Consider the following 20080-nt stretch of genomic DNA (forward strand, 5'->3'; position numbering starts at 1 on the left):
GTGTCATTGTGTGGGAATGTCAAAAACTCTAGGAGTCATTTTCATAACCGTTCTCCACTCCTTTTCTTCTTCTTTTAAGATTTATTGACGAATTATTCCCTCTTTATAATCTATTTCACGAGTGCTAGATTTATTCATCATTTTCCAAAAAACCATCAGTCTTTACCTATATATACCATGGGTAAGATTTGGTGGTGCATTATATTATACATGTGCCATATGATATAGCTTTTAGATTAGAGAAGCTATTGTTTCATTTTTCCTATTTTATAGAAGCAAATTTATGTCCTCTTGTCCAAATGTTAAAAATGTAATGCCATTCGCCCCAAGCTTGACCTGTATATGACTGAGAGTCAGCTCAGTCCGCTTATCGGACAGCAAGCAGCATTTTCCTTTTCATTTCCAAAAAAAAATATCCCACGAAATCTGAGACCTTAACCAATCCTATCTCTTCTCTGTTATAAAGTTCAGTAGGGGTAAGTTGCATCTTATTTTTTCCCCCTTCCTTCCGGATCTGTTTTCCAAGAAGTGACCGCCCTGTCGTCCATTAGCAAATTTGACAATAGTTGCTAAACTAAAACTTGCATTGTTAACTATATTCTATAAGATTTTTTTTATAAAAAAAATATCATAAACTAAATATCATATAATTTTGAAGTGTCCTATGGCAGCGTTAAATCTTGCAAAAGTCAAAACACCACGACATGCTATTAAAACACTGGATTGAGATGATTCGATGTCCAAGCATGAAATTTCTAAGAAAAACTACTTGTATACAAAATTGTACAAATTATATCTAACAATTTAAATTTTATTAGATGACTGAACTGAAAATGCTATAGGATTTATATATTGAATTAGTATAACCAGCAAATTTAAAGAATTATAGGCTGAGCTACATCTGCATTCATAAATATTTAAAAATAATTTTATAGTGCATCAGTCTGAATTTCATAAACAAAAAATTATTTAAAATTCAGGCCAATTCATTTTAAAGCTATTTCTAAAATTAATGAATATATATCTAATCTAAACAATAATTTTATAATTTTATTAGTTGTACTTATCTAACTTATAAATTTTATAAATTTTTAGTAAAATTTTATCCTGCAGCCTGCAGGGAAAAAAAAAATCAAATGTATACGGTGACTGAACTGAATGAATTACAAATCCGAGCACTCCTCTCAACTGTTTCCGAGAGCGCCTCGCGGAAACTTCGTCCCATTCCGAGACTACCTCCCACGCTGCTCCACATCCATCGCGCCTGCCATGGTATCTGAAGAAGCCGACCCTTTTCAGCAAAAGAGAAAAAAAAAGCCGACCGTGCAGTATGTTTCACGTGGGCTTTTCTTTCCTTTGGTTATCCGACACCTTCTCTGACTTTGAGAACCACAAGCCTCCAGAGTCAAAAAAAACTGCGAGCGCAGGGCCCATCTCACTCAATCTAGCCCGCGGCCCGAGGCCATCTTGAATTCTTGAAGGAAGATGCCAAAGTAGCGTAATAAGCGGAGCAAAAGAGTTGCATGGCTGCCCGTGGGAAACCCTCTCATTTACAAAACTATTTAACAGCTTTTTGTTTCTCCTGTATAATTCCCATGTTACCAATAGAACTCGTTCACCCAGGACTCTTTGGTTCGTTCTTAAAAAAATAATTTTAGTATATTCTATAGATTATAAAAGATGATACATTTCCAAAAATAGTTTATATTTAATTGAATATCTTTTTTATAAAAATTATATAAAATACTTATTATATTTTTAATAATAATAATAATAAAAAATTTACTCATAAATTTTGATGGCTTAAGATATATCTAAAAAAAATCCTAATTTTCAACTGGTCTGAAAATAGTTTTTTATCTTTCATAATTTTTATACAAAATACTATTTTTATCTTCTTTTTAAAAAATTCTAACTAAATAAAAAATTATTTTTTATTTTTTATTGACTATTTTTATTTTTATTTTTCCCACAAACCAAAACGAGTCCGTGCACGAAGGCCGCCTGAAAAAGAGGGAGGAAGTACCTCAGCGATTCGTGATGAAAAGAAACAGGTCTCTCTTCCTTTTTCTGTAAAACTAGTGAAACAGACATCTGAAGGAGTTTATGGTCCTTTTCAAGTGACGGTAAGATGACTTGTACCACAAGTCATAGAGGTGTGACAGCTATTATTGTCACCATCATGCCTCATGTTTGTCGAAAAACAAGTCTTATAATCCTACGAGATAACTTTTTATTATGATTTGAAGTATGTTTGTTCAGCCACTTAACATGATGATCATCCCTGAAAAGAGATAAAAAATTCCAGTGATCATTGCCCATACACAATGATTATTCTAGTAGTTGTTGCATAGCCACCATAGCAACCATCAATTGGCTTTTCATTGTTCACAAAAAAAAATTATAAACATATAAATACATTAATTTAATAAGTACGATGGCTAATAAAGTTTGTGATTATATATTTTTTTCTTAAGTACGGAGCAATGAAATTCAGGGCCATTGATTTATTTTCTCTCAATATAAAAAAATAATAAGATTCCTTGCAACTCTTCTTCAAAATGGCTGAAGTTTAACTAATCTGAATTTTAGGAATAAATAACCTGACTGTTTCGAGAGGGAAAGAGAGTTTATGATCGAAAACCACGGACTTGAGGAATGGGGTTGGTGCAAAGCGGAAGGTGAATTCATTGATGGAATGTCAAGGTTAAATCGTGAAAGCAAAGCGGGTCTGAAAAAGAAAGAGAATCAGTTTATCTTATAATTATCTAGATCCAAATATTTAACAACACATCATCCATTTCTTGGCCAATAATCTCTGAATTGTAGCCATTGGAGGCCATTGGGCAGTAGCGTAATAGCACTCCCATAATTATTCTTAGGAGAAAAAATTGAAAGCCTTGAAATATAAACAGGCAATGGGATCCATTCTTCCACATCGCAATAGGTTTATTAAACGTGGCTCCCGCTAAAACAAACCATAACAAGCACGTAGATTTTGAGGTGAGGGACCTCGGACTATTTGATAGCTATATACTAGCGTGATTGTTAAGACTTAGCAAAGCATGCGATGCAGTGATTGTACTAGTATAGAATGGGGTTGTATCCATTGCACGAAAAAAAGAAATCACTTTTTTGCACAAGAATCCATCGTTAGATCGTGCTATAATCACTTTTCGAGACAGCACAATGATTCAATAGTCCACATTGCACATGAAAATCAACCATTCTTTCACATGAAAGATGCAACCCGAATCCTTGCAATCCTATAGACAATGACAAATATACATTGGAGAAAAAAATTTAAATTCGGAAATAAGACAGCTGATTGTGTGGCCTTCTTTGTTGTCTATTACTTTGAAAAGGTCTTATGGATATGGGTTGATATTGTACCCATCTTTAAGCCATATACTATATCTTGACTCAGTTGGTTGTACTAATATCAGATTAATGTAAGCCACCGTTTTACCAAAAAAAACAAAAAAAATTTAGACTCGAACTGAGAGAGAGAGAGAGAGAGAGAGAGAGAGATGAAAAAATATCCGTCCAATTAATCAATGAAGTCCATGTGCTTGCGATGCCATGGGCTTTGGCTGCATGTGCAAAAGTCTTAGAGAGAGATCATTTCGGCTGGATATCATATCCGACCAAACCAATTGGTAGGTGTCCGACCAACTTGGACCAATCAACCCACACCAACCAGTGAGTCAAAAGGCCTCTAAATGATCGTACGATGCTTTGTCTAAGTCATTACTATGGTATCAAAGTTAGTCCAGGCAAATAAATTATAGGCCAAGGAAATGATCGTACAATGGTTTGGTCTAAGATGCATTTGTAGTGTATTTTATTCGTCACTATGGTACAAAGTTATTGCAGGCAAATAAATTTTAGGATAAGAAAATAAGACAAGTGCAGTCGGTGGATATTAGTAGAATAAGAAGAATGTGCAGCGCATGGAGAAGAGAAAAAAAATATGTGGCACATGAAGATGGCCACGATCCTGTTCACAAAAAACCATGCTATTTATCAACTTAATTACCATATGTTGTGGTTTTAGCTACAACAAATACAAGGCTCCAATCTCATTGAAAATATATATAGCGACGATATATATATACTTCAGTTATAACAAGCATACATAATGGACCTGTTTTGTTTGCAGAAAGAGGAGAAGGAAAAATATGATCAACTGAAAAATAGAAAAATACCTCATATTTAGTTAAAGTTTTCATGAAAAAGAGAGATGGAAAAGTGAGAATCAGATTTCTATATTTCATGGAAAACAAAAGCATATATGGGACATCGGAAAGTTCAATTTTTATCGGCTAAAAATTAGAGTATTTTTTTTTTAAAGTACCTTTAAACTTTTAGATAGAACAAGATATGATCTTTTTCTTTATTAAGAGCATAACATGTATTTAACACTTTTCTAAAAATAATTAACTATAAGCTACTCTGTAATGTATTATTTTTTCATAATCAACCAAACATGTAAAAATAATTTTTTTAAACATCATATATCTAGATATCAAAATATTCTGGTAAAAAAAAAAACTTTCTGTGAACGAAACAATTCTAAGACGATAAATTCCTACTATTATCTTGATTTTCAAAGGAAGAAAAGACGAGAAAGACTATAATTCATGTGGTAATAAACAATAGACAACAACCTCTCCAGATTTATATAATTAATATCAGATAGATCACAATTTCTCATTGATATTAACAAAAATGAACAAATAACAAAAATTTATGAAAGAACAATAATTCTTTTCCTGATCATGGCAGCATTTCAGCATGATCAGTGATTAGGAGCGTCCCCTAGAGAACGAGTGGCTACTAAATCCTCTGGCGATGCTGTTGATGGCTGGGTTGAAGCGGAGGCAACCGAAGAGTCCATGGCGGTGGAAAGGCAGAGGTGTTTTCTTCTTCAGGTCCTCCGACGCCGCACGGTTCACGGTGTAGTGCATCTCATGGGCGGAGACGGCCTGCGAGCTTCCTCTTCTCACCGAACCATTCTTATCACTTGGCTTGGAGCTGGAGTTCTTTACATCCTCCCCTCCCGACCTTCGCTTGTTGGACAAAGATGGCAGCAGTGATCGTGGAGATGAGAGCCTGGTGTACTTGCGTAGAGGATCTTTGCTTCCTCTCCCACTCACACGTCCTTCTGATGCGCTCCTGAATAGGAGCAAGTCCTTCAACTTCCACTTCTTGCTCCCACCACTCTTTATCAAAGAGGTGGTGGTGGTGGCGGCGGCGGCGGTGGCAGTGGTGGTCGTGGTGGAGAAGGAGGAGGAGGTGAGGGACTTGTGAAAGTCCCCATCTCCTCTACTGATAGGAGAGAGAGATCTCGACCCTCTCCTACTTCTTGCAGAAGTGGTGGAAACAGTAGAGGGAGCCCTCCCTCTATCTTTCACCACTTCCTCTAAAACCACCTGAGGAGAGCTCCAGCCTCCTCCTCCTTGCAAAGTCCTACCGCTAGCATCATCGTTTGTAGGATGATGGAGATGGGGAGCAGGCTTCAAAGGCCGAATGCGCCCGTTCTCGAAGAGCTCGTCGGCGGCGGCGAGATTTGTCGTCGGCGCTTTCTTCTGGAGCCGCCTATCAAAACCAACAGCGAAGTCAAATTCCTCCTCCTGCTCCTCATCATCATCATCGCCATCCAGCTTTGGCCTGCTAGGTTTGTTCTCCCAGTCAAAGAAATGGGCATAGATGGCTGCAGCTCGAGATGGGCTAGTGGGGGCGCTGGCGTAGAAGTAGTGGTCGGAGGGGTTGCCGAAGGCCTTCGGGCTCGACGGAGCGCTCACATATGGCGAGGTTGATGCACTCTGGAAATGGAAATCTAGGGTTGGTGCCATTCGCACCACTTCCATTTCCTGCTCCTGATAGGCTTCTCCTACTTTCAGCGAATTGGAATCAAGATAAAGCCAGGTTGGGGTGGGGACTTTTTTATGGGGAAAGGGAGCTGAATGAGTTAAAGAGGAAGGTGGAAGGAAATGAGAGGGGAGATTTCTTGACCATAATATATTGATTTTGAAAGAGCCGCCTCTAGTTTTGTGCATGTGTTTTAGTTGGCAAATGGGTTGAGCAAGGGAGATCAGGTAGAATTGTAGCTTTGAATAAACGAACCTCACCTGGGATATTCTTTCTTTCTTTCTTTCTTTGTAAATATATGGATTTGCCTGCAAAGGGGCAAAATTTTCTAACATTAATGAGGACAATTCTTTTAATATCTTTCCCTGTTTGATGAGGTCACCAATAGCTATTTGGTTAGCAAAGTCTATCTTCATTGCAGAAATTGTTGAACAAAGAGGGTGTTATATTACAAGTCATCTACGTAGATCTACTTGTTGCTTGTGCTTTTTGATCAAGAAAAGACTTTCTCAGCCATCATCTAGAAGGAAGAAGAAAGAAAACTTTTTTAAGTTTTCAGAGCATCAGCAGACAAGCAGGAGGGAGCATTACAGCATTGTGTAGTTGTGTCGGATCTCCAGAAGAGCCCACTGGAGATTCTACCAGGCGAAGTGGGCGAAGAATTGAACCTAATTGGATTGCGTTGTCTTAGTCCAAGCCCAGAAAGTTCCAGCTCGACGAAGCGCTGCTTCGATGAAACTTGATGCAATTTGATAATAAATTAGTTTTACCTGCATGTATACTGCACAAAATTTCTTTACGCATATTAGTGATTAGGTTTATTTTTTGAGTTTTCCCTCAAATTTTGAGCATGGTAAGTTGTATTGTTTTGTCTTTCCCATCTAGATATGCAGCATGGCAGGGACTTTTTCTTTTCTTCTTTTTTTTTTCCTCCAATTATTATCTAACCCATGCATCATTAAGTAATTATTTATGTGCATTTCAGCCTGTGATTGTCGACATAACTTAGCTCCCAACAGAGACATAAGATCGAATTATGAAAGGGTTTTTGGCTGAGCAAATAGTAGAAACAAGATCGAAGCGATGATTCTATCTGCCTTTCGAGTTTGGATGCTACATTCCTTCTATCTCCTGTCATATGCATGCATCCATGCGCTGCTGTGATAATCTCATTCATCAGCAAGGCAAAACCAAGGAGAACGGAGACTTCGGGCGATCTTTTAATTTCTAAGCAAAATCAGGAAGAACAGATGGTTTTCTTAATTACAAAGTTCAATATATGCATGCATGCATGAGTTTGGATGATTTTGTAAATAGGGATGGCTTCTCTTGAGAGGAAATGAACTGATACTAAACAGAACTGGGTAATGCCAGTAGTGCCCACACCCATCCATACTGGGTTTTGAGTCTTCACAAAGGGGCTGCATCTCCATACGCCCAGCTAAGAAACTTGCATCCCGATCTCCTGGGTTTGAGTGTTCACAGAGGGGCTGCATCTCCATCAGCCCAGCTAAGAGACTTGCATCCAAACTTGCATCCGGATGTGGAAAAAAGCAATTATAGATGCAAACCATCTATGATTCTTGAACATATAAATCTATGATTGTTGCTTACATGCAAAGAAGTTGTTTCCATGTTTCGAACTTACGACCTTCAAGTCAGAATGGTGCAATATTTTACGCCAAGGCTCACCCTCCTTGACAACGCAGACTAAAACTACGACTTCATTGATACATAATCCTTCGTGAAACCTTTATAACATATGTTTTTCAGCAGGCTTTCTTGCGATATTCTCCAATTCAGATTCCCCCCCCCCCCCCCCATCTCAAACCTTGTTTACATAAATCCCCTTGAAGCCCTTTCCATGTTGCCTTTATGCGTCAAGAATGCCTACAAGACACTGACACTGGCATGCCGCCATCTCTTACACATTGTCTTAGGAGCCTAATTGATAGGACAAAGCAACATATAATGTCCCAACATCATAACTAAGTCAAACAAAATTTTGATGATGATGACAAGGATGAAAACATGATTATGGAGGTAAAGCCATGTTAGGCATACCTTGGGTGATCTATTCATCAGAGCAAAGAGCAGTGATAGCACAAGGGTTAGATGTCAACAAACTGTAACTAAGATTAGCCTGATGTAGGGTCTGGAATATATACTAATATGGGCCAATCCTCCAACCACAAATGTAGAAAGGAAAGAAACATACCTCATGGAGATTTATAGCGTGACTCTAGTGAAATGGTACTTGATCCTTTAGACCTGGTACTTGAACAGTATTCTCTAGCTTTCTGCAGATACAGTTTACAATCAGAAACACGAACATTAACTCTTCAAGTAATGAACTGATTCCCACTGAAGATGGAGGCAAAGAAAAATGGATATAAGAGGCAAGAAACCATCGATGCCCATTGCTAATATAAACGAATAAATACAAACAACTAACAATGATAGAACACCAAGCTTTTGACGGAATGAACAAACAAACATGATTTACCTATCTAATAAGAAAGAAACTAACGACAGCTGATATACTCCAGGAAGTCTCACAAAGTTTGCCTCCAACAGACTGTAGATTGATCCACCTCAGTGCAGCTTGCATATGTGTATGGTTTTTAATGAACCCTTTTTGGATGGGGAGCATCCAGTGCAGGATAGATAGAATAGCTTCAGAAGAATGAATAAACTTAATTCCCATAAAACATTAAAATTAGAAAGAACTAAAGAATATCTGAAAGGTCGTGCAGCTACTGTTAACTGACATAGCTAGCTGATATACTGATATTGAATATATGGTAAAATTTATATAGACAAAGCAAAGTAGATCAAAGAGATTCTGACAAACCTATGTAATCCGGTGGTTCACCTTTCAGTTAATATAGTTTAGCACTGTTTCACTTCTTGGAATTTGCTGCTCATGCAACAACATGAAGTCATGAACACCATTTGCTTCCTAAAACGACGACATTGACAAGATAACTGGGAGAACACTAAGAGTATCTGGTGGAGAAAAGTTATCAATGAACATGGCCTTCAAAAAAGAGAAAAAAAATCATGACAACTATTTGGTCTGGTGGTTCACCCCTTTCGATTCATATTGTTTGTGTTGTGCCCCTTTTAGGACTTACTGCTCATGCAAAGACATGAACAAGTTTGCTTCGGAGAAAGATGAGATTGACTAGATAACTATGATGGTTGTGAGAACAACCTGCAAGGTTTCATTAACTATTCAAGCAAATCCCATCTATTTGTTGTTCGACTCAAGGATTATACTTTATTGTTGGCTCTTATCTTAGAACAGGTTCATGGATAGTGAGCTCCAGAGGACCACTTTCAAGTGCCAGATATTTTTCAAGTTACTGAAAAAAGTAAGAAATATGAACTAAGATCTCAAAATTGTTGAAGAGGAGGTTGGGGGTGAGTGTGGCCAGATCTAGAAAATAAAATTAACATGGTCATATTTCTTTTTCTGATTTTCCTAAATTCTTTTTTATCCCAGCAAAAGCAAAATTTGATGGAAGATAAAACAACACAAAAAGTGCACGCTCGCGCAGAGAGAGAGAGAGAGAGAGAGAGAGAGAGAGTAAGTACGTAGTAAAGTCTAATTCATTTGATGAAGGCAAGTTACATCATAAGAGGGCAATTTATGCCCAGGAGATGCAGACTGTGCTGATGACATCATCATGAGGGACTGCGGATCTCTTGCAAAGAAACTCTGAGAGTCACCTTCTGAAGCATCAAGCACCTTTGATCTAAACTCTTTTGGCTTACCTAATAATTGGTCAGAGAAATGATTACCCCAGATGTCGTAGGTGAACTCTTTTCCGAGCACATCATTTTGCTTTCCTTGTACAGCTTTATCCTTATTGAGCTTGGATCCTGGAGCACGAGCATGTGGGGCAATAGGAGAAGTTGCAGCCAAGAAACTTCGCGCAGCCAAACCAGGTGCACGCCAACTTGGGCTTGGAAAAGTGGCAGAAGGCAGTAGAGTTGACCTCCCAGTTGATTTTCCAGTTAAAGGAGGTTGCTCTTGAGCTGACAGCAGCCAAGTATTATCACCATGCTTCTTAGCTTCTGGTACTCTCGCTTCCATAGGAACATCAACATCATGTTTCTTCTGATGCTTTTGTTCTTCAGATACTCCAGAAAATGGATCACCAGTACTGTCAAGAGATAAAGGCCATCCATGTTTTGGAGTGGTGGCATTTGGAGTCAAGGGTGAAGATGGGGTCGAATTCCCACTCTGACTACTTGAAACTTCAAATTTGGCTGCTAATCCTGCTCCGGTGGTTTTTCTCTTTCTTCGTCTCCCTTTTTCTTTAACAATCCTTATAGTGAGATTACCACTTTGTGGAGTTTCTGACATATCAGAGTCAAGAAACTCTGCAGGCTTCCTTGTTGATGTTGGTGATGAGAATGTGGTCTTCTTTTGACGATCAAAATCCTGCTTGACCTGCATCCCTTTTGCGCTATCTTGAAGACCATTTTGACAGATAGGATATCTATTGCCACAGACAACCTCAGGTTTCTTGTCTTTCCTAATTGAACTGCAAAATCCATCAACATTGATAAACTAATAATGATATTAAATAAAATAAAGTGTGATGTTTAAGATGAAGGCATCACCTGGAAACTTTTGTGCTTTGGTGAATGTGAGAAGGTTTTCCAACATTGCTCTTGGTATTCATGGTATTCTCAACCTCGTCATTGTAATCTCCAATGCCCAACAAAAAGGATTGTGGAACAATACGGATTAACACCAGAAGAAATATCGCAACAGCAGCAAATATAAGTACAGACACTTCCCAATGCACTGCCAAGAAGAATGACTTCCTACAGAGATTGAGCATATAAACTGGAAGGCTTGCTTTCATGGGTACCACGAATATACCAGCAGCCATGGCCAACTCAAGATCTCTATGAACCACAGCTGCAGAAAAATCTGGTTGATATGAAATAAGGAGCCTCATGGATTCTCCGGGCGCTAGAGCAAAACCTTTACAGGTGTTTATCATAAACCCATCCAAACCACAATCAGTCCCTGAAACTTTTAGTTTCATCACCTCAAGAGGAAGTTCACCTGTGTTTTTTGCATGTATCTCCTTGGAGAACCGATGATGACAGGAAGGAGTTGCAGTTTCCTTGTGGAGTGACATATCTGCTGAGGATATATTGTGATTCATTGGCCAGTCGTGATTGAATTCTAGATTCCAAACAGGTTCAGGACCCTCAAGAAGAACTAGCGAATGTGAACCACCAAATGCTCGAAGCGACAGCCACTCTACACCTGAAAGATTGTTTCTTATCAAAGCTGAACTCATCCACATGCATCTGTTAGAGGGGTGAAAGACAACAGGCCCAAATAGTGCACTTCCATTTGGATGTACGAAGGCTTCTGTTATTGCTGAATCTGAAATTGAGAACCCAACCTTAGTTTTCATGGAGCCAATGTCAGTAAATCTACTTGACAAGGTAAGCTCAGACAAGTCATCAGAAGATTTGCACTGGTCAATGATCTCCCCTGAATGCAGCACAAGTTGCATTACAACAGGTTTTTGGCTAGGATTATGCACTGAGATCCACTTGGAAAAATGGGACCCAATTTGAACCACTGGAAACAACAACTCATGATCTTCAAGGACAGAAATGCCAGCTGTGGTGCCTTGGGACCTCCAGTTTCTAAGTATCAGCTCATCTGCTTTAACTGCCTCCAAAAGTTTCATCTGCATAAATTTGTGGAAGACGTTAGAAAGAATAGCTTATTTTGCATCCACAAAAGGTTCATTGAAGACAATCATTAATATCTACTGCCGTCTGCCCAACTTAGTGATTAGATTTTGTAGCATCAGGAGTAACAGAGTTCAGTAGCACAATTACAACAGTTAAGGACTTGTGATTATGTCCAAGGAGCAGGTGTCAATCCACAGAAGACCTAAATTTCTGGTCAATAGATTATTAAGTGAATCCAAACAAATATACTAGACTATAACACTTCACACGACAACAAATAAGCACAAAATGCTCATTTTAACTGGCACATCATGGTATGCCATATCAGTGTGTCTTGGGTTCTTTATTTACACTGTCCAATTTCCACACGTCTTATAAAAGCCAATGCAGGAGAAAAAAAATCAGGAAAAAAACATGACAAACTCCAATGAACATGAACAGCTACCTACAAACTACAAAGCATGGGATTCATCTATGTAAAATGAGGAAGGGCATTATAAATTGTTCTGCACGGATATACAGTGACTAATTTTTCATGAACTCCAGTTTTTTTTATCATTTTTTGTTAAGTTACTAATCTACCACTTGTGTGTCTCTCGCTACATATTAAATAATAAAGGCACAAAGGAGAAGACAGGTGGTTGGACTAGTCAAAACGAGACTCATATAACACACTAAGAGCTATAGATGTGGAACAGCTAATGTAGTACTACTTAGAGCAGCATAACCTCTCCCTTTATCTCATGTCTGTTCGCTAAATCCTATGCTTCGATTTCAGGAAGCCTAAAATGATAATGATTCTATTTTCAAAATGAATTTGGCTGATACTCTACCTATTGGTTTTGCTGTTTTCAATCATTCATTAGGCTTAAAAGTCATGCAAGAATGAATTTACTTGTCCAATGGTTAAAAATAGCACAATTGGGGGATTAAAATGTGTGAGGTTGAGATATCGATTCTTAATGATTAAGCTGAGGATCCCCCTTGGCACCCCACCAGATAGATGCCTAGGACTTGAAACCACCCTCTTGGCGCCCCTTTCTTGCTTTCCATTTCCACTTCTCTAAAAGCATTTTCACTGCGTCCAACTTTGAGTTTCTTTTATGAGAAACTGAATATGGATAAAAGAATCATTTTTCTCTAGCCAGCAAACTTCAAAAGTTTTTTAAGACAAACATACAAGTATTACTATTGTTACATCCATTCTCATAAAAAAAATTATCATCACTGACTAGATGCATAGGATGCTAGAAAGATTCAAGAGTACAAAACATTCATTAAAACAGATCGATGCAGAGCATGGAGCCCAAAGTTGTGTATAGAAAAAAAATAAACCAAAGGAACCTGAAATAATTGTTATACTAGAACAGACAAATTCAAAATGTTATTTAGGCACCAAGATCACATGAAACAAAGTCAAATAAAAACTGAAGTACCTTTGTGGGAAGTGATTCTCCAATAATGCTCCCTAAGGATCCTGTTCTTGTGTTTGTCAATTTTTCCCTCTCTTGTTGTGATATCAATCCAATGTATGATCCATCAGACACAACAATTCCTGAGCCAGGGGGATGCTGGAAACAGGCATGGACCAAGTCCAGGCAAGGAATCCTGATCAGTGGACTGGCAGAATCATTCGTCAGTATTAATAGCTTACAATTCAAGTTTATGCCAGGAATTTCAGAAGCAATATCCTGTGAGTCAGTGGGAGGAGTATAACTAATCAAACCTATCCACGTAACTGCCCCAGGAAAAAGAATCAATCCTTCCATGTATTTTAGATGGAAAAGCTTGTCACTTTCTGTATCCTCACTAATTTTTACCACTCTTAGTAAATAGGATGCTTCGTTTCTTAAAGAGAGGGAAAAAATTGATCCCTTTCCATCACACGGCACAAGAGGTTCAAAAAATACAGAAACTGCACCAGTTAATTCAATGCAAGTTTCCCTACCATGTACTTCTAGCTCAAGAGGAATGATGACCGTATCAGTCTTTTCTTGTTTTGAATCCCGCAGCTTCATGCAGATTACTCCAAAAAAAATTCCTTCCAAATGAGGCCGCAACTTCATCCCTATGATAGTTTCAGTGTTGTGAGGCAGCATTTCCCATTGCTTATGGGGCCTAACATCTACCCATGATAGTCCCAACTCATCAGGTTTTACAGCAGAACTCTCCTTATCATTTAAAGAAGAATCAAACTCCTCGGAAGACTGTTGAAATTCATCTACACTACAAATAACAAGTGCTGAATGGTTTGAATTTCCAGATGAAGAAATCCATGTGGTCACTTCTTCCACATAAAGCATATCATCAAAAGGATTGTACAGAGACAAGTTCCTATTCAACCTTTCACCCAAGGATATGTCAAGGCCTACTAAAGGCTCTATCTTGTATGGGGACTCGACAGCTGTTCCTTTAGCATGAATAATGAAACCCCCAAAGCTTGTCTGCAAAACAAGTTGTGCTGATGATAAACCCAACCATCTCGGTAAGAAAATAAAAGAAATCGAAGCTGATTCTCCTGGGGCCAGTGACAGATTCTCAAAACTATACGCATAGAACTGCAGATCAGTACTAAATGGTTCATATACCTGCAAGACACTGTCATCGTGCATGTTTGTCACAGTTAAGAATGCTAAAGAAGGGGAGTACAAATTACTGTTTCCCCAATCCAACATAGTGGGGTTTATCTCTACATGTGGTGATGAAGAACCATTATTAAGGCCCACATCGATATCTTCAGCATGGTCATCTAGCTCCACAGTTAGCCCGCTCGATGCCCTTATCCAAACATCAGGAACCAGTTGTGCTTTACATGAAGCAATGCCATCTCCATCAATGTCCTTTCCTTCAGAACGCAGCTGATCATGGATTCCACTCGAAGCATCCACTGAAGCACAAGAAACGACACCACCATTAGACATCTCATACGCCAAAACATTGCCTGGCTGAGCTGAGCTCTGGGACGCTTCTAAAGAGAGTTTTTGGCGACCATCCTCTTCGTCAAGGAAACCTCTCAAAGTAGATAGAAAGCAGAAAGAGCCGGAGCCAGCACAAACATCCCCGATCTTGGGACATCCTGGTGAGCTCCCCCAACCATGGACCAAGCTGCCGACACCCCCATAAGAACTACACCCATCACACACCACCGGCGCCGATCCACCATCGAGGCATGAAGCCGAGCAGGCCTTTCCCGCCCATGGCATGAACAGAGGGAGGCAGACCAGCACACAAGACCACACCAGAATCAGCTGAAGCCTGACCGGCCAACGCCATGAGCTTCCCCTGGAAACAAACCCAAAACTTCATCAGTAGATTATTGGCAACAATGATTTTTAGATAAAAGAGGCGAATCGACCGTCGGAAGAATACCAAATAGGTCAAGAACTTATGTAACAAAACTACATAAAAAGAAAAGCAAGATTTTGGCCTATGCGAACCCATCAAAATCCTATTTTGATCATTCCTCTATATGCATAACTTCATCAGAACCAACTACCAATCAAAACCCCATCCCAATCCTTCCTATATTTAGATATCAAACATCCTTCGGTCTCTCTCTGTTCTCATACTGGTCCAACTCTACAAATTGGGCGAAAAAGTCGGGCATCTAAAAATAGAAACCCTTCTAAAAGCGTGGGTTTCTGAGCTCCGATCACATGGTAAGGTATCAAGCACAGTCCATATGGATTGGTTTCAGACGTCGATGGAAGAGAAGAGGAGAAAGGAGGCGAAGGTGAGCTCAAAGGAGGTAGAGAGGAGAAGAAGGGCGGTGGGAGATGGTGAGGGTACCGGGAGGAGCAGCGCAGCCAAGCGGCTCCGCCTGCCGTCGATCCTTGCATCATCTACGGTGGACGAGCATGCGGGTAGAAGGGGCTTAGGGTTTCTCCTGGGTCTGCTCACCGCCCCGGGGGAGAGAGAGAGAAGGGAAGAAGGTGAGGTAGGGGAGAGGAGCAGGAGACAGGGAGAAGCTGGAACCACGGAAGGAGACTTGAGGCGTTTGCCGAGCGAATAGGAATCCATAAAACAAATTATTTTATTTCAGGTCGGAATGACCAACATGCCCCTACGTCTGTTGGCACGTGTGACGGAAGTAACGGGGCAAATTACGGTGTTATATATGAATTATGGTGTGGGTTCGAGCGGGTGAAGAAGGCGTAGGACAGCATCCAATCCGGCCATCGTCATGATCAAGTGAGCTTGAGCAAAATGGTGGGGAGAGTTTGTTCTTGTTGTTGTGTAGCATAAAATTATCCTCTAAGCTTCCTTTAAAATGATATTTTTTAATAGTGAATAAATGCAGCAAATCTAAAATTATTCTTTCTTGAAAAATATTTTTAGTTAGCCTAAATTTGTTCGTGTGTTAATAATTTCCAATACTTCTAGCATCCAACAAGGACAAAATTATTTAGAAATAAGCATTCTCTCGCATTATATTTAGTGAATATTCAATTAATGGATTAATATTATTTGATATTTCCAAATATGCAAGTGGATGTTTAGTAAACTACTTTTTGGTTCTTGAGCAAACAATGCAAATAGCTGTAAATAAAAAAACTAATTTTCAGTAAAAAAAAGCTAATGAGAGTTTAAGCTAGGGATGGCAAAATATAATCCGACCTACCAAACCGATCCGTATTCGACCCACTATAAATAGGTTTGGGTTTGGCCTAAACAGGTTCGGGTCGTAATCAGATCGACCCGTTTAACCTGTTTCTTAGTTGGGTCGGATACGGGTTTTAGATGTCTGACCCGTTTAAACTATTTAACCCGTTTAACTGTTGGGCAGGTTAAACAGGTCTAACAGGTTAAACGGGTTAAACAGTTTAAACAGGTCTAAACAGGTTAAACGGGTCTAAACAGGTCCGGTTGGGCAGGTAAACAGGTTGGGTTGGGTAGGATAAACAAGTCTAAACAGGTTAAACGGGTTGGGTTGGGCAAACAGGTTAAACATGTCAGTTCGGGTTGGGCAAACAGGTTACCTATTTATTAAACAGATTAAACAGATCGGATCGGGTTACCTGTTTATTAAACATGACAGGTTTAGATTGTAATTTCTGTTATGTTTAATAAACAGGTCGGATTCAAATTTATAATTTTCTGATCCGACCTGCATGTGGCCCGACCCGTTTATGATCTGACCCGACTGCCACCCCTAGTTTAAGCTATGCTAAAGTGATAGCTATAGAAGCGTAGCCGCAATTATTCAAACTAGAAGTGCTGTGTTAAAACTTTATATAAATGAATTGAGTTTTTCGTGATTTTGGTTTCAAGTTGGATCTCTGAATGAGGGCAAATTTGGAATTTGAAAAGTTCATCTGATTTTGAAGATGAGAAAGTCTTGCAGGTGACTCATGCAGTCTTTAGACTTTTCGTTGCCTACATGACGGGTGTATGCTTCTTTAATATCTTTGGTGGAATTGTTGACCCCATATGGGAATATATTATTTCTTAAGGTGGTTTTGTGAGATCATACCAAATTCTCAATATATATAACAACTAAAATAGTCCTAAATCTATTAGAATATTCAATTTCATTTGCACCTCTAGCTCTTTTTGTTTGTTTTAAAATATTCATTGAAACCGATCAAATAAATCTATTTTCTCTTCCCTTCTTGATTTACCATCTAAGCTCTATTCCTTATTATATAACCATGACTGATCTTTAGGTAAAACTATAAAATATGATCAAGAACTGCCATACCACCCAAGAAATGGGTTCATAATTGTGTAATAAAAAAAATATAAATAGTGGTCACGAACCATTGTATGAAACTATTATTCTTTTTAAAGATTCAAATATTCATCTTTTAGAATATAATTACTTGAAGAGCCATTATAAATACAATAACTTCCATAGGCTACATATTTGCACATATGGTTCCAAGACATTGCTAACTTAACATACAACACATACTATTATTCAAAATAGTAACTATTTTATGACACTTGGCTCACTGAAAAACAGAACCACCATCCCTGAAATCAATCTGCAAAGCTACATCTTTGCCATTTTTAACACGTACCATGCATGGCCACGGGAGGTCTAAATCCGTTGCAAGGTTGAGAGGTCATTACGGAGCCTCCGGCACAGGGCTCCATCAAGGGCATTTAAGACATTAAACTCATGGATAAGTGGAAGCATACAACATTAGAACCACATAAAAATCTTAAATTTATTTAACAAGATTTTGTAAGCCTTTTGCTTTAAAAAAAAAAAGCCACGTTACAAGGAGCCTATTCGCGGCTCTCCTTCAACACGGGCGAATCACCAGGACCACGTGTGCCCTAACGGCCGTCATGACGGAAAGCGTACCGCCCCCAGCCTACGGACCGTCCCCTTGGCGGCACTATCGCTGTCCCTCAGATTCCACGTGGTTTGTCGCCAACCGCCGTTAAGTTCCAAGACGGCGACCAGGAGGGGTCCGCCACGTCGCGACGGGCTCGGGGGGGGGGGGGGGGGGGGGGGGGGGGGGGATGGGTCCCGCGGTTGGCGTCCGCTTGTGGGTGCGAGCGTGGGTGCTCGTGGCTCGAAAGCCTTTCGGCCGTGGGCGAGGGACCCATGGAATCCCCGGGGTTCCTCCTTTCCCGCGGCGCGTGGGGCCCGGCCCACCTTGGGTCGGTGTCTGCCGTGTCGTGTCTCTGTCCTTTAGTGTCCGTGGACCGGTGGTTTCCAAGCCTTTCAATTGGAAACTGGGACCCGGAATTGGGACGGCTTCCTCGTTCCTTCCGAGTTAAACCCAAAGAAAAAAAGTTTCGGACGGCTCGACCACCATGATCGGATTCAAAATAGCCCAAAAGATGATAAAAAAAGATACTCTATGATGAGTGACCGGGTAGCCTTTAAGACTAAGCATATGTTCAGAAAAACCAACGGAATAGCGGACTGGGTGGCTCCTTATATGGCTTGCCACTCTGAAGGCACCCTATAGATTAGAAAGATAGAGTTGTCTAGAGCACTCCGAAATTTACTGTTTTTTGATTTTGTTGAGTGTATCTGTACTCGTTAAAAAAAAAGGAATAATTCAAAATTAGTAAGTAGTGGTGGCGCACATAAGAAATAGTATTGGGAAAAATGATATTAATCCCACACACAAATGTGATGAATCCTGAAATGTAACAACAGTGTTTAAGAGACATGTATTCTTGGAGAAGTAAGAGACTTCTAACCTGAATTTTTGCAAGTCAGAGCTGCTCTATATCTATCTTTAAGTATATGGTTGAATTTTTTCAATGGGGCTTACCTTGATGATCATATTAGCAACTAGATATTCTGATTTTTGTGCATTTCTAAATATTGGCATCCAAATGGATCGAACTCCCACTTTCTCTATTGGAAAACATCATCCATAATGGACATAAATTCACTTTATTATAGAATTCATGAAGTTTAGAATCAGGGATATTATGCTTGGTGATTTCGTTAAGGGTACAGGTTTCTTTAGAACTGCCACGCTTCCTTCCCTCTGAATTAGTTTGAAGACAGGCCCTAAATACCTATTTTCATTCTTGATGGTTGATTAAGAAAATTTAATCCATGTCCATTCTGGGTGCATTCCCATCCCAGTTTTCTGTATACTTTAATGTATCACGAGGAAGCATGGGTCCAAAACTCTGAGTCAACTAATCAGGTGCATTTGATGATTTGGACCGGCAACTCAATGGATGTTTTGGTGTTGCTGGGGATTCTCAGAGTACATGACTAGATACTTGGTATCCTAATTCTTGTACTGGTCCATTCTCTTTCTGACCCCAGGTTGGCGTGGCCCACAAAAGTAAGTAGCATAAATTATACTTAAATCCCCCGAAATTGTTGTTCATCTACAATTGAGGATGGTTGGCACGAAGATCAGATTGAACTCAACCTTTGATTACCAAGTGCAATGCTATGCATCCTGTATAAACTGTACGTGAACAATTTTCTTACTAGAGATTCGTTTGGTTCGCAGAAAGTATTTTTTTTCTAAAAATATAATTTCTGAAAAGTGATTCTCGAGAAAAAAATGCTTGAAAAAATACTTTTGGCATGTTTGGTTGACAATGAAAAAGTGACAGATTTCCAAAGTACTTATATTTGGTTGACCATCCACTTTCCTGAAAAAGTTATGTTATTCCTATTATATCCTTAATGAAAATTAGATCTTTAATGCCTTTTTAATGCTGAAGGATTTTTTTGGAAAAAAAATAAAAATAAAAATGATTTCCGGTTCAACATGTTTCTCATGAAAAAAACTTTTTCATGAAACGTGGGAATCAATTTTCATGGAAATACAACTTTTCCGTCTTCCTCCTTTAAAAACTCCAACTAAATAAGAAGCATCTTATTATTTTTTTGTTAACCACACTTTCTTCCATTCTTTTTTCACGAACCAAATGAGTTCTAGGTGGCAAGAGAAAATTTGTACGTCCATTAATTATTGAGTTGCCAAAGTCAACAATTATAATAGGAAATTTGTAGGTTGCTATCCCA

At 39.2% G+C, this 20080-nt stretch overlaps 2 protein-coding genes across 2 annotated transcripts; both read right to left on the reverse strand.

Moving 5' to 3' along the window:
* Positions 1 to 4652: 4652 nt before the first annotated feature.
* Positions 4653 to 9327, reverse strand: LOC103710985. Its single transcript, XM_026806200.2, has one exon. It carries the CDS (start codon positions 6288 to 6290, stop codon positions 4809 to 4811), a length of 1482 nt encoding a protein of 493 aa, XP_026662001.2. The 5' UTR covers positions 6291 to 9327; the 3' UTR covers positions 4653 to 4808.
* Positions 9328 to 9471: 144 nt separating this feature from the next.
* On the reverse strand, positions 9472 to 15613 carry LOC103710984. Its single transcript, XM_017843770.3, has 4 exons — positions 15403 to 15613; positions 13050 to 14895; positions 10510 to 11606; positions 9472 to 10430 (listed from the first exon to the last, which is right to left on the reverse strand). Exons 1-4 carry the CDS (start codon positions 15453 to 15455, stop codon positions 9485 to 9487), a joined length of 3942 nt encoding a protein of 1313 aa, XP_017699259.2. The 5' UTR covers positions 15456 to 15613; the 3' UTR covers positions 9472 to 9484.
* Positions 15614 to 20080: the final 4467 nt, after the last annotated feature.

Source organism: Phoenix dactylifera, chromosome 8 (assembly GCF_009389715.1).
Source record: "Phoenix dactylifera cultivar Barhee BC4 chromosome 8, palm_55x_up_171113_PBpolish2nd_filt_p, whole genome shotgun sequence".
In the NCBI taxonomy this organism is placed as follows: Eukaryota; Viridiplantae; Streptophyta; class Magnoliopsida; order Arecales; family Arecaceae; genus Phoenix; species Phoenix dactylifera.

Coding starts and splice junctions, on each gene's coding strand:
- LOC103710985 (XM_026806200.2), bottom strand. CDS start 6,290: ATGAAGATAGACTTTGCTAACCAAATAGCTATTGGTGACCTCATCAAA.
- LOC103710984 (XM_017843770.3), bottom strand. CDS start 15,455: ATGATGCAAGGATCGACGGCAGGCGGAGCCGCTTGGCTGCGCTGCTCC. Junction 11,607..13,049: donor GAGAATCACTTCCCACAAAG/GTACTTCAGTTT, acceptor AAATTTATGCAG/ATGAAACTTTTGGAGGCAGT. Junction 10,431..10,509: donor CAAAGCACAAAAGTTTCCAG/GTGATGCCTTCA, acceptor TGGATTTTGCAG/TTCAATTAGGAAAGACAAGA.